Source organism: Pinus tabuliformis, chromosome X, assembly GCF_031772625.1.
Source record: "Pinus tabuliformis cultivar Carrire ecotype Pingquan chromosome X, CPIR1, whole genome shotgun sequence".
NCBI classification, from domain to species: Eukaryota; Viridiplantae; Streptophyta; class Pinopsida; order Pinales; family Pinaceae; genus Pinus; species Pinus tabuliformis.
Genome location: NC_142308.1, coordinates 281738913 through 281752642, shown reverse-complemented (window position 1 = coordinate 281752642; position 13730 = coordinate 281738913). Strand labels below are relative to the sequence as shown.

The 13730-nt window shown below is 37.7% G+C and overlaps 1 protein-coding gene across 1 annotated transcript; it reads left to right on the top strand.

Annotated features, from left to right (window-relative positions):
• The first annotated feature begins 3931 nt into the window (after nt 1–3931).
• Nucleotides 3932–13307, top strand: LOC149139500 (glutamate receptor 3.2-like). The gene is made up of 6 exons (XM_089450745.1): nt 3932–4238; nt 10235–11568; nt 11665–11945; nt 12071–12102; nt 12235–12629; nt 12729–13307. Exons 1-6 carry the CDS (start codon nt 3932–3934, stop codon nt 13305–13307), a joined length of 2928 nt encoding a protein of 975 aa, XP_089306871.1.
• The last annotated feature ends 423 nt before the right edge of the window (nt 13308–13730 follow it).

The window sequence follows — 13730 nt, the reverse complement described above, 5'->3', positions numbered from 1 at the left end:
ATTATGGTAGGTGTAAAAGCCTGTTGTTTCCTCAAGGCATGCATATTTCTGAATGTTATTTTTACAAGTACAATGAATAATAATAAGCAATGTATGCCATTCTCTACGATAAGCATACCATGAGGGTAATCCAATTACCCTCATATATTTGTCTAGCCTTGATTTTGAAGTTTTGAAACTTCACGGTGCCTCCTAGAGGAAACCTTGGTTCTTCAGAAGAAGGAGGTGCCATGGTAGCTTGCATTGAGCACTTGGTCTTTCTTTACTTGCAGCTCTCGAAAAAAACTTAGTTCTTCAAAATTAGGAGGTGTCGTGGTAGCTTGCATTGAGAACTTGGTCTTTCTTTACATACAGCTCTAGAGAAAGCCTTGGTTTTTCAGAAGCAGGAGGTGCCATGGTAGCTTGCATTGAGCACTTGGTCTTTCTTTACCTGTAGCTCTAGGGTACAAGATAATTTTGGCCATTGGCCATTCAAATATTTTGATATGTATGCTTCATGTGAAGGCTATACCAAAGGACTGGCTTGCAATGGATTTATCAAGAAAGGTTAGGATGACAAGCTCTAGATTTGAGTTAGTTTATTTTGTAGCAGGAGAATCTATACCACAGTTGCTAACCATAGAGTAAATGGGGATTTCACTTCAATTTAAGATGGATTTTGCATGGTATCAACATGAGAAGGATCTTTGTTGATACTGATGGATTGAGTCAAAATGAAAGATAAGTGTAGATTCCATTTCACCGATGTAATAAGATAAATGTATAAATATGTGTTATTACGGACTTTGGATTCTTTTTCCAAGGAACCTTAGACTCCCAATGTCGGTTTTTATTCCTTAACCATAACTCTAACAGATTACGTGTCTTACACCTTGGTTTTTATTCTGTAACCATTAACCATAACTCTAATAGATCACGTGTCTAACACCTCTTTAATAAAAAGTTGTATTAAGTCTATGGAGAGAGATGAAGGATAGTTGTCAATGACCAAATATTCTCATTGGATTTGGTGGTTTTGGAATGACAACATATCCAATTGCTAGTAGAAGTTGAAATTTTCTACTAAGGTTGATAACCAACTATGGAAATCAAGTTTACGACTCGGAAATTCTAAAACATTTTTTGATTTAATTGAAAGTTGATGTATTTTGTTAGTTGAAAATACTTGCAAATGGCAATTTAAATATAACCACATAATCTCGACGTTTGGAACGATCTTCTAAAACATTCTGTGTTTTTTTTACAAGACAAAAGATTATAATAAATATCTTAGAATAACAAACCAGCACAAAACTACCCCACCACTAATAGAAATCAAACCAATTAGTATTGGTTACCACTTTTCAAAACTAGCCAAATAACAAACCAACACAGAGCTACCCGACCAGTGATAGAAATCAAACCAATTAGTATTGGTTACCACTTTTCAAAACCAGCCAATGTCCAAAAACTGAGAAAACATGTATCATAGCGAGATGTGGCTTCCCTCTGGAGAAAATTTTTGTTCCAGCATCCCTTCAGGGATTGGCAGAACCCAAAGATGTGAATTTCAGCCTCCGAGGCAAATTTATCTTTGAATAACATCCCTTTTAGGGAGTGTCAAACACAAAAGAGGTGAGTTTCTGTTTGCCTACCGTCTCCTTGAGGGAGTGTCAGAAGAAAAAATATTTGGACTATAGAAAAGAAACAAAAAAAATCTTTGAATAATCAGTTGGGGAATGACAGGACAATATTCCTTGAGATTTCACCAGCTTTAAACAATATGTTACAAACCTAGATGATAAGGGGTTGGACAGAAATTAAAGAAGAAAAGGGAACTTTAAACAATATGTTACAAACCTTGCTGATAAGGGGTTGGACAGAAATTAAAGAGAAAAAGGGAATGCACACACTAAGAATTGTACAACCCGATCATTTTTATTTGTCATAAAAATAATCATTCGCATTTTGAAAAAATTTACATAATTTTCACGTTTTGTAGTGCTTAGTTATAAGTGTGCAAGTTTGATGTTGATCATGTGTTTTAGTAAAATATATATTTAGTTGTTCACATTGTACATTGTGGAAAGGAAAAGAAAATATAAATATAGATAATTGAATTCATAATTGATATCTTTTTAATCATTTTTATTTATATAAATATGTACACTATTTTGAGAGAATCCTCAATAAAATATTATATATTTTGGGAAGTGTTTTTTTATATGTATTAGAGAAGTGTAGAATTTAATTAAAATGGAGTAGAATAATTGAGTTAATTATTTTGAAATTTTATTCCCCAAAAAATTATATAATATATAAAATAAAGATTTGTTTTTAGAAACTTGATATACATAAAATTGTAAAGTTTAAAATAATTTGAATGTTGTAAAAATTTTCCAGATTGTTGTTAAATTGATTTATACAAAGTGAGTTGATTTAAATAGCTTTCAATGAATGTTGGCCCACCACAAATCATTAACCTGCCCCAAATCATTAATCCGTAATTAAACTTCAATCATAATTACTAGTGAAAAACACTTATTTGCATAATAGAGTAATTGGGTTAATTATCTCGTGGTTCTGTTTTCTTGGAATTAATGTTACTAGTGTTTTAAATCAAATATATATTATAAAAATTTGATAGAGGCTAATCCCTAAAATTGCAAATCTTAATTGATCAGTTTCATTTAAAAAGTTGGATACCATCGATTTGAAACTAATTTTCAATGAACATAAGATTGCATCGGAATCATCAAACCATTACCAGAGTTCTAATTAAAATTATGAGTAAAAAGCACCCTTATTATTTGTCGTGGTACTGCATACTACCAGGGTTATTCATGGTTAACCATGGTCAACCATAGAATTTCATTTTTGTTACATTTTGTATCTTATTTAGATTTGCCTATTCCTATGTCATCATTTCTCTTCAATTTATGCCTTACCTAATTAAAATTATGAGTAAAAAGCACCCTTATTATTTGTCACCCTACTGGATACTACCGGTATTATTCATGGTTAACCATGGTCAACCATAGAATTTCATTTCCGTTACATTTTGCATCTTATTTAGATTTGCCTATTCCTATATCGTCATTGCTCTTCAATTTATGCCTTACTTCATTTCCTTTGTAACATCTCGTAATACTAGTATATGAACTGTAAAACCATTAATAATTACCCAGAAAGATCTTTCTAACCATTTTTAAAATTAACATTATGCTTATTGCCGAGATTTAACATGGATGTATAGATATAAACATAACTATATCATTGTATCAAAGTATATGCATGAGACATAGAGATAAAAAAATTGTTCAAAAGCCAATAATACTTTTTAAGTTTCTATATATCATTAAAAATTCATAGACATTGATTTAATGTTTTAAAATATATTTTTTAAGATTTATATATTAATGAATTGCAGTAAATAATGAGTAGTCGGAGTGATAATCTTGATCCGGAGATGGAAAGTTTTCATTTCATCCCCGATTACCGTCCCAAATGTAGATTTTCTGGTTGCAGTAAAATATAACCTTCATCCTGATCACCATCCCAAATGTAAACGTAAAATACAACTTTCATCCATAGTAGTAACTACATCCACAGCTGTAATGTAGTGACAGACGAGCATTCAAACCGGATATTGGTCATGCCGATTAGGTGCTTCTCGAAGTAAAGTCAAAGTCAAGCCATTAAAGGAGATCAATGTAGTGACAGACGAGCATTCAGACCGGATATTGGTCATGCAGATCGCGTGCTTCTCGAAGTGAAGGCAAAGTCAAGGCATTAAGGGAGATCCAACCAGACAATTCATTCGTTATTTAGTTTTTATTAATATGATAATTGTCTTTGACAAAGCCTATATATCGTATTACATTGGAGCCCAAAGTCTATATATGTATCCAACCTTAAAAGGAATAACCAGGTCTGGGAAGTGAAACTCGAGATGGTAGGCCAGGTGCTCGCAGTTTTGATGATTTTCTCGATTTTATTCTGTGATACTGGGAACTTGTGCCGAGCAGTCCACAACGACAGCGTGGTGAATATAGGTGTGCTCTTGAACTACAACTCTTGGGTCGGAAAAGTAGCCAAAACCGCCCTTGAAATAGCACAGGACGACATTAATAACGACACCCAGCTACTCAACGGCTGTCGCCTGGTTCTACTGTTCCGTGACACGCGTGGTGATGCTATTCAGGGTGCTTCGGCGGGTAATTTAAATGTGTTCGCTGTTCTGTTCTCAATTGTAGATTGTATTTTCTATATATGGATAGAAAACCACCCTGTTTGTGAGATTGTTTCCTCTTTCATATGCATTCTTTCATAATGAATGAATGATTCTCTCCCTGTGCGAGAGACCCCATAGACCTGAGAAGATGGGTGGATTCAAATCATATAATCAGTAGGTTGTATTTTCTATATATGGATAGAAAACCACCCTGTTTGTGAGATTGTTTCCTCTTTCATATTCATTCTTTTATAATGAATGAATGATTCTCTCTCGGTGCGCGAAACCCGACTGCGATGAGAATATAGGTGGATTCAAACGATATAATTGTTGGAATTTAATTCCAACTGCAACAATGAACAACTGCACAGGAATCTGATTTGCAGTAAATGTTAAAGGTGTTCGGTGCAGCCAAGTCGCCTTTGATATTTTTGCACATAAATATGCATTAAAGTTTCAGCTGATTTCCCCTGCAGACAGCCGACTTGATTTTGATAAAGGCATCACCGCCTTGCTGCAATAAATTCTGAGATAAACATTAGAAGATATTTTGTAATAGTTTATTGTTTTAATCAGATATTTTTCAGCATATAAATACCGCACAGCGGTTCTGTTTTTAAGGTTAGAGAGAAAGATAGAGAGCAGAGCACGCAGCAGCGTGAGTATAGTTTTCTGTTAGTGAATATGGAAACGCAGCACACAGCAGTGTTAAGAGTTTAGCAATATAGCGCAGCAGCGCTGGAATGTAATTTCTGTGTTTTGAAGAAAGAATGTGCAGCAGCATGAGCTCACATGAAAGAAGCCCTTTTGCACAGCAGTGCAGGGACTGAAAAGTAAGAGAGAGCAGCAGCGTTAGAAGAAGCAGCAGCAGCAGCTGAAGAATCACACATAGCAGAGGAAAGCATGCAGCAGCGTGAAGAAGAGGAAGAAGAATAATTTCAGAAGAGTGAAATGCACAGCAGTGCAGAAATTTGAATGTAATTTGTTTTTTTTTATGTTCATCTGTGTGGAACAGAATCGTTCCTTAGTGAATTTCTGAAGTAGATGTTTAGCAATAGAAGTTTTTGAAATTCCCTCTGTATGAGGAAGACAAATCTGTAACAGTTAGTTTATTTTGATAAATACAAGTTAAATTTTTCCTGTTGCTGTTATACTGTCATCGTTGCTGAAACACGACGATCAGCGTTGCTGAAACAACTCGTAACTCAAAAAATTACCTGACGTCAAAATTACGTTGCTGAAACATCGTTGCTGAAACACCTGTTTCAGCAACTGACAAAATTTCCTGTTGCTGAAACACCGTTGCTGAAACACCTGTTTCAGCAACTGAAAAAAACTGTGTTGCTGAAACACAGTTTCCAGCAAGCGAATTTTTCTGTTTTTCTGTGTAAAAACAGAGTGCGATTTTTTTTTGTCTGTTTGTTATGGGATTTATCAGAAAATTCCAACATGGTATCGGAGCTAGTCCAGGCTCTTTGAAGTGTTAAAGAAGCTGAAGGAAGATTTCTTGCAGCAGCAACTTCTCCAGCAGTGTGAAGACTCAGCCAAGAAAGAATCTAAGGTATTTTTCAAGAATATTTTCTGTGTTGTTATTGAAGAAACAGTCAGTGATTTTAAAAACACAGTCAGAGATTTTAAAGCCTAGAATAAGAATGGCAAGGTCAAAGAAGAAAGCCTCCAGACCTGTTAAAAATGTGTCCCCCCTTTCTACTAAACTAGAAGGCAATCCATTAGACTACAGTCTATTTGAAGTTCCAAAGTTTGATGGAAACTTTGATGTATGGGAAGTAAAGATGAGGGCTTTCCTAATGTTTGAAGGGATTGAAGTCTGGGAGTCAGTGATTGATGACAGCAATATGGATAAAGAATCCATGGAGTATGATGCACAAGCAGCAAAGACTATCTTGGATGGTCTCCCCGATTCAGTGAAGAAGAATCTTGGAAAATATACATCAGCAAAGGATATATGGGAGAGACTGCATGACCTTCATGCAAAGGGAGCACTGACCATGACAATGAGTCAAGAAGAACTCATCATAGGAGCTGAAAATGAAAAGCTTGACCTCATCAAGCTTCAAGTAAAAGAAAGGGATGAAGAGCTTGCCAAGATTAAGAAGGAACTTGATGAAAGCAAGAGGAAGCATCATGAAGAAGTCATGTCTATGACAAATCAGTTGAACAGAGCAAAAAAGCAGGAAGACGCCTTGTCAAGTCAACTTGAACAAAGGCACATAAGAGTGAACAAACTTGTAGAAGAGATTGGACAGTACAAGGCAGAGGTCTCCTCCCTTAAGTCCGAACTACAAGAAGCCAAGAAGCAGGCAAAAGGAGCTGTAAAGAAAATGGAGAGCAGTCAAGCAGAAATCTCCAAAATGAAGTCTGATATTATCTCCCTTAAAATAGTAGCAGCTGAAGCTACTCGTAGCAAGGAAGAAACTGAGGGACAACTAGCAAAGAAAAATAATGAATGTGAAAAGTTAGAAGAAGAGATTGTCCTCCTCAGGAAGAAGGTTGAAGGGATGAACAAGATCATGAAGAGCTCTCAAGCCTTGGATGATATGCTCAGCTATCACAGATCTCCATATGATAAATCAGGACTTGGGTATGTAGGTGAACCCTCAAAGAAGGATGAGGATGCTTTAAGCAAAGGAGATGTGAAGAAGTCAGAAAGAAGGTATGATGCTCCTAGTTCCAGCAAAGGCAAGGAGAAAAATGAAGGCTGCAATAGAAGAAATCCTGCTCCAAGCATAAAACCAGCTACAAGAAGAAATGTAGCTGATGTCAAAGAGGCAAGATGCAATGGTCATCAACAAAGGATCTCAAGGCAGCAAGGCTTCAGAAGTACATCAACGAAACCTCCATCTCCCAGGTACCAAAGTTCATTTCTTGGTTATTGTTATGCTTGTTCAAACTTTGGTCATATGGCAAAAGACTGTAGAGCATTTTATGGAGATAGATGTTGTGGTCCTCGACAATCTCCAAGAAATAATTTTGCAAGAAGAAATCATGAATTTTTATTCATGAACAATGTTGAATGTTTCAAGTGTCATAACATTGGGCATATGGTACGTGACTGTAACTTGACATGGGCCTTTACACAAGCTAAACCCATGCAAAAGAAGAAAGTTACACAAGTATGGAGGAGGAAGAAAACACAGTCCGAAAGTCCCTTGAGCTCTCTAGCTGATCTAAGTTTCTTTTGAGAAGATTCTGCTGAAAGAAGATAAAGCATACACTAAAGGGGAGCTTGTAAATTTTTTGTTTGCTGAACTGTATTAACAGTCATTTGTTGATGGAGGATGTATTGCAGCGCAGCAGTTGCAAATGAAACTTTTGTTAATCCCTCTAAAAGGTAATATGCAGCAGTGATGAAATCAGCAATGTTTTTGCTTTGTGTTTATGCAATATGCACAGAAATGCATAAAGAAGAAAAGATGGCAGCGTTGAAATGTAAAGAGAAGCAGCGCAAGAAGAAAAGTATTCAAAGCAAGAAGATCCTCACAGCAGTGGGAAGACAGAACATAAAACAGCAGATTTTTAATGCACACTGAATGAATGAGAATGTGTGTGGCAGCAGAAAGCCAAAGGAATTGCACAGTAGTGCATTGTGTAAAAAAAAATGAAGCTGAAGATTGTGTGAAGCAAGGGTGTAAAAAGAAAAGGCAGCACCCCATGTTAATTTTTTTTTTTTTTTTTTTTGTGTGGAGAATGCAGCGCAAAACAGCGTGATGGCAAGAAGGAGAAGCACAGTAGTGCGAAGAAAATGAAACCAGAACTAAGAGAGAATGAAGAAATGTGTTTTTACACAGCAATGCAAATAAGAAAATGCAGCAGCATGAAAATTTTTGTTGAAGAAATGAAAGGTAGTGGCACAGCAGCAGTGCGAGTGTAATCAATGAAGGGGAGCACACAGTGCGTATTTTTGTTGTTAAATGTGAAAGGAATGCGCAGCAGCGCAAGAGCAATTTGAGAAGTTATTTTATGCACAACAGTGCAGTGATAGAGAGAGTGCTGAAACAGCAGTGCTGAAACAGCAGTTGCTGAGACAGCATAATGAGACAGTGTTGCTGAGACAGCAATGCTGAGACAAAGTTGCTGAAACAGAGTGCTGATAGAGAGTTGCTGAGATAGCAGTGCTAAGACAGCTGTATATGCAGCAGCATAAATGTATTGAAAGTTTTACACACAGCAGTGTAATGTTTTTCAGGAGAAGACAGAGTCTGTAATGAATAGCAGTGTAGAGCATATTGCAACCTGAGTGCCATTGTGAAGAACAATGCGAATGAAGATATTTTCACACACAGCAGTGTAAAATATCAGGCAGACACAGTAGTGTCAATTTGGACAGATTGAAGTGCCTCTGAAGTAGGCATGTTGAAATCCCTCTGTTAAGAGGAAGATTCTCTCGTTGTGTTTTGGAGCAACAATGCATTCTACAGGCGTGTTTCAGCAACTGTCTGCCAGATGCTGAAACACGTGTTTTAGCAACAGCCTGTGTGGCTGAAACTGTAATTTTCTGAGATAACAGAAATTGGTTGTGGAACTGAAGCGTTCCTTGGTGAATCCCTCTGTTGAGAGGAAGATGCTTTTCAGCATAGTCTCAGGTAAACCCCTCTATTAAGAGGAAGACAATTTTAATTGGTTGTGGAACTGCATCAGAAGCAGTTGGTGAATTCCTCTATGAGAGGAAGTGTTTGGGTACAATTGAATGCCCAGCAGTTGAAATTAAGGGGGAGTGTTGGAATTTAATTCCAACTGCAACAATGAACAGCTGCACAGGAATCTGATTTGCAGTAAATGTTAAAGGTGTTCGGTGCAGCCAAGTCGCCTTTGATATTTTTGCACATAAATATGCATTAAAGTTTCAGCTGATTTCCCCTGCAGACAGCCGACTTGATTTTGATAAAGGCATCACCGCCTTGCTGCAATAAATTCTGAGATAAACATTAGAAGATATTTTGTAATAGTTTATTGTTTTAATCAGATATTTTTCAGCATATAAATACCGCACAGCAGTTCTATTTTTAAGGTTAGAGAGAAAGATAGATAGCAGAGGAGAGCACGCAGCAGCGTGAGTATAGTTTTCTGTTAGTGAATATGGAAACGCAGCACACAGCAGTGTTAAGAGTTTAGCAATATAGCGCAGCAGCGCTGGAATGTAATTTCTGTGTTTTGAAGAAAGAATGTGCAGCAGCATGAGCTCACATGAAAGAAGCCCTTTTGCACAGCAGTGCAGGGACTGAAAAGTAAGAGAGAGCAGCAGCGTTAGAAGAAGCAGCAGCAGCAGCTGAAGAATCACACAGAGCAGAGGAAAGCATGCAGCAGCGTGAAGAAGAGGAAGAAGAATAATTTCAGAAGAGTGAAATGCACAGCAGTGCAGAAATTTGAATGTAATTTGTTTTTTTTTATGTTCATCTGTGTGGAACAGAATCGTTCCTTAGTGAATTTCTGAAGTAGATGTTCAGCAATAGAAGTTTTTGAAATTCCCTCTGTATGAGGAAGACAAATCTGTAACAGTTAGTTTATTTTGATAAATACAAGTTAAATTTTTCCTGTTGCTGTTATACTGTCATCGTTGCTGAAACACGACGATCAGCGTTGCTGAAACAGCTCGTAACTCAAAAAATTACCTGACGTCAAAATTACGTTGCTGAAACACCGTTGCTGAAACACCTGTTTCAGCAACTGACAAAATTTCCTGTTGCTGAAACACCGTTGCTGAAACACCTGTTTCAGCAACTGAAAAAAACTGTGTTGCTGAAACACAGTTTCCAGCAAGCGAATTTTTCTGTTTTTCTGTGTAAAAACAGAGTGCGATTTTTTTTTGTCTGTTTGTTATGGGATTTATCAGAAAATTCCAACAATAATCACTACAGAAGGTCAAGAGCAAACTAAGAGTTTCAAAATTCACCAAAGGAATAAATCTAAAATGTAATTTGCTTAGTTATTTCTTTAATTTATTCCATGTTCTCCTTTGTAGGCAGTTTGATATTAATTATAATTTATGCTTTGCGAAATCAGCTCTTGATCTGTTGGAAAAAGAAGTGGTTGCAATAATTGGGCCACAGGCGTCGGATGTTGCAGAATTCATATTACATCTGGGAGACGCAGCTAAAGTCCCAATTGTTTCCTTCTCTGTTACTAGTCCCTTGCTCTCCAACCACAGATTTCCATATTTTGTTCGCATGGCACATAGTGATGCCTTGCAAATGCAACCCATTGCAGCCCTGGTTCAGGCCTATGGGTGGAGAAGAGTTACAACTATTTATTCCGATGATGAATTCGGTACCGGTGCAGTCGCCTCATTGAGTGATTCTCTTAGGGATGTTGGGTCCGAATTAGAATATAGAACAGTGATACCATTAAGTGCGGATCACATAGTTATAGAGAAGGAGGTATACAAATTAAAGACAAAGGAATCCAGAGTTTTCGTTGCCTATATGCAGTCTGTCGATCTTTCTTCAAAATTATTCAAGAAAGCCCATGAAATAGGAATGATGGATAGTGGTTATGTGTGGATAACCACAGATGAACTTACCAGCCTTTGGGATGTTCTGTTAAATGCTTCTTCGTTGGAATACATGGAAGGTCTCCTAGGAGTCAAAACTTATATCAAGAATTCCTACAAGCTTGAAGATTTCCGTCGAAGGTGGAAACGCCAATTTAGACACGAATACCCTCATGAAGAAAAGGCTGAGCTAAATGTCTACGGTTTATTTGCATACGATGCCGTCTGGATGATAGCTCGTGCAATTGGGAATTTAGGAAACACAAGTTTTAATTTCATGAAGCCCAATGGTTCTTCGCCAACCTTTGCAGAAGCTAAGGTCTTTCAGGAAGGACCACAGTTATTGACAGAGCTTGGAAAGACAGACTTTAGTGGTGTGAGTGGGGTTGTTCGGCTAGACGACGGAGAAATTGTGGGTTCTACTTATGAGATTGTGAATATAGTGGGTAATGGCTACCGTGTAGTTGGGTATTGGAATAATGAAACTCAGCTCTCCAAACAACTTCCCTCTGGTGCATCATCGCCGTCCAGCCACAATAATACTATCGACGATCTTAAAACTGTCATTTGGCCCGGTGGATCTACAGAAGTGCCTCGTGGTTGGGAACAACCAACTAGTGGTAAGAGATTGAAAATTGGAGTTCCCATAAAACATGGATTCACTGAATTTGTCACAGTTGCATTTGACAGTAGCCGTAATCGAAGCAACGTCACTGGTTTCTGTATAGACGTATTTGAGGCGGTTGTGAATAGACTGGATTATGCACTGCCTTATGATCTCATTCCCTACGGGGAGAACAACCATACACACTACTATGATGACCTTGTCTATCAAGTTCATCTCAAGGTACCTTCTATAGCCCGTTGAATGATTAGATTTCTAATTCTTAGGATTACGAAAAATTCGGCTCCTGTAGATATTGATTTCAAGATTGGTTGACAGAAATTTGATGCAGTTGTGGGCGATATCACAATTTTAGCTAACCGAAGTAACTATGTCGATTTCACACAACCATTCACGGAATCAGGTCTTGTGATGGTAGTTCCTGTCAAGGCAGACGAAGCAAATAATGCTTGGGCGTTCATGCTGCCTTTTACAACAGGCATGTGGTGCACAATAGGGGCATTTTTCATATTCACAGGATGCGTAATATGGTTATTCGAGCATAGGGTAAATCCTGAGTTCAGAGGAAAACCCAGAGACCAAGTGGTGACTCTACTCTGGTATTCTCCCACCATAATTTACTCTTAATACTTATCCTTGATCTGCGGACCGTTTTATTTATGGTTGTGGCGTTAGTCTCCAGTTAGCTGACTTTTCTTCTTTTCGGTTTGCCGTGTTGTTCCAGGTTTTCTTTCTCTACGTTGGCTTTCTCTCACGGTAAGCGATTCTCCTTCGCTTTGAATGACTTTGTTTTCTTTTGTGGTTTGAAATATATAAAAGAAGCACAACATCCCTATTTAGATGGTTTTGGATGAAGTTTTTTGTTTCGGTTTATAAATTGTACCGCAGGGGTGAAGTTAGTGAGCAGTTTGTCTCGATCGGTGCTTCTAATCTGGCTATTCGTAGTTTTGATTCTAACATCCAACTATACGGCCAGTTTGACGTCTATTCTCACAGCACAAAAGTTGATTCATCGTATTAAAGATGTTGAATCTCTCCGCGTCAGTGGAGCACCAGTAGGGTATCAGGAACACACTTTTGTAGGTGAATACCTAAGGGACCAGTTGCACATAGCCAATGAAAGTCTTAGAACATTTTCGTCAGCAGAGGAAGCTGGAGAGGCTCTTTCAAACGGCAGAGTCGCTGCCATTTTCGACGAGATTCCTTATATCCGCATTTTTCTAGCTTCACAATGCAACTATGCAATGGTTGGACCTATCTACGCGACTCGGGGTTTTGGCTTTGTAAGTTGCATCACATATTCAATAATTTTCCTGAATTCCTATCTATAAACTACTTCTTCTATATATCGTTAGTCTTTACGAATCAACACTTTTGCACAGGTATTTCCCAAGGGCGATCCCCTCGTCTCTGATATTTCGACGGCCGTTCAGTCTCTTTCAGAGGACAAACAAATACAACAGATTAAAAACAAATGGTTAAATAACACAGCCTGCACATATTCGGGAACAGAAGTAGGTTCCAATAGGTTGAGCTTGGGCAGTTTCTGGGGTCTCTATCTGATCACTGGATCGATATCATCTGTAGCTCTGACTATATTCTTTTCCATGCTTCTCCGCAATTATATGAGGGAGCCTAATGTTAAGGATACAAATAATAGTGAGGTGGGTGATCCATCAACAGGGAAGTCATTGAAGAGTGCAATCAAATCGTTCATGGTGTATGTTGACCAGAGAGAGAGTCCAACCTCATCTCCTATGACAAGAGAATCTGAAATAAGCCACAAAAACAGTCCATTCTCTCCGGCAAATTTCAGAAGCAGCCCTTCGACTATGGGAACGAGTCCTTTCAGAGCCAGCGAGCTTTCTAGGAGAAGCGTCTCAGTCATGGATGAACTTGTGGTCGATGTAGAAGAAAACACAAATGCACGCACTCTATCTATTTCAACACTTTATCATTAACATAAGAGCTTCCATCAAACACACCGCGATGAGCGGAGACTTTTCCCCAAACAGTCTTGCAGATACATGCCAGACTTTTCATTTCTGCTTAGTATCATGGGATTATTGGAAGTAACTGCTTAGTATTATGGGATTATTGGAAGTAATGCTTCCATGTTTTGTGATTAGTTGTTATTGTGAGTTCCCGAGTGTTAATCTAGAAGTTGTTGTTTCCTATTTATGATTTGTAGTTGTGATCTAGATATCGTCAGAGTTTTGTGGTGACTATTGTGATTAATAAAGAGATTGAAATATGATTTTTGTGTGCTCTCTTTATTTTTTCTAACATGGTATCGCAAGTAGCCTTGATTCTCTTGGGAGAGGGGCTAAGATCATACAATTTAGCCATGATAATCCTTTCTACATATTTAATAGAGTGTTTGA

Excerpts from the sequence above, each read along its gene's own strand:
- LOC149139500 (XM_089450745.1), top strand. The coding sequence starts at position 3,932 with ATGGTAGGCCAGGTGCTCGCAGTTTTGATGATTTTCTCGATTTTATTC. Across the intron at positions 4,239-10,234 it reads TCTGTTCTCAATTGTAGATT|CTCTTGATCTGTTGGAAAAA; the intron begins GTATTTTCTATA and ends TTGCGAAATCAG. Across the intron at positions 12,103-12,234 it reads TACGTTGGCTTTCTCTCACG|GGGTGAAGTTAGTGAGCAGT; the intron begins GTAAGCGATTCT and ends ATTGTACCGCAG.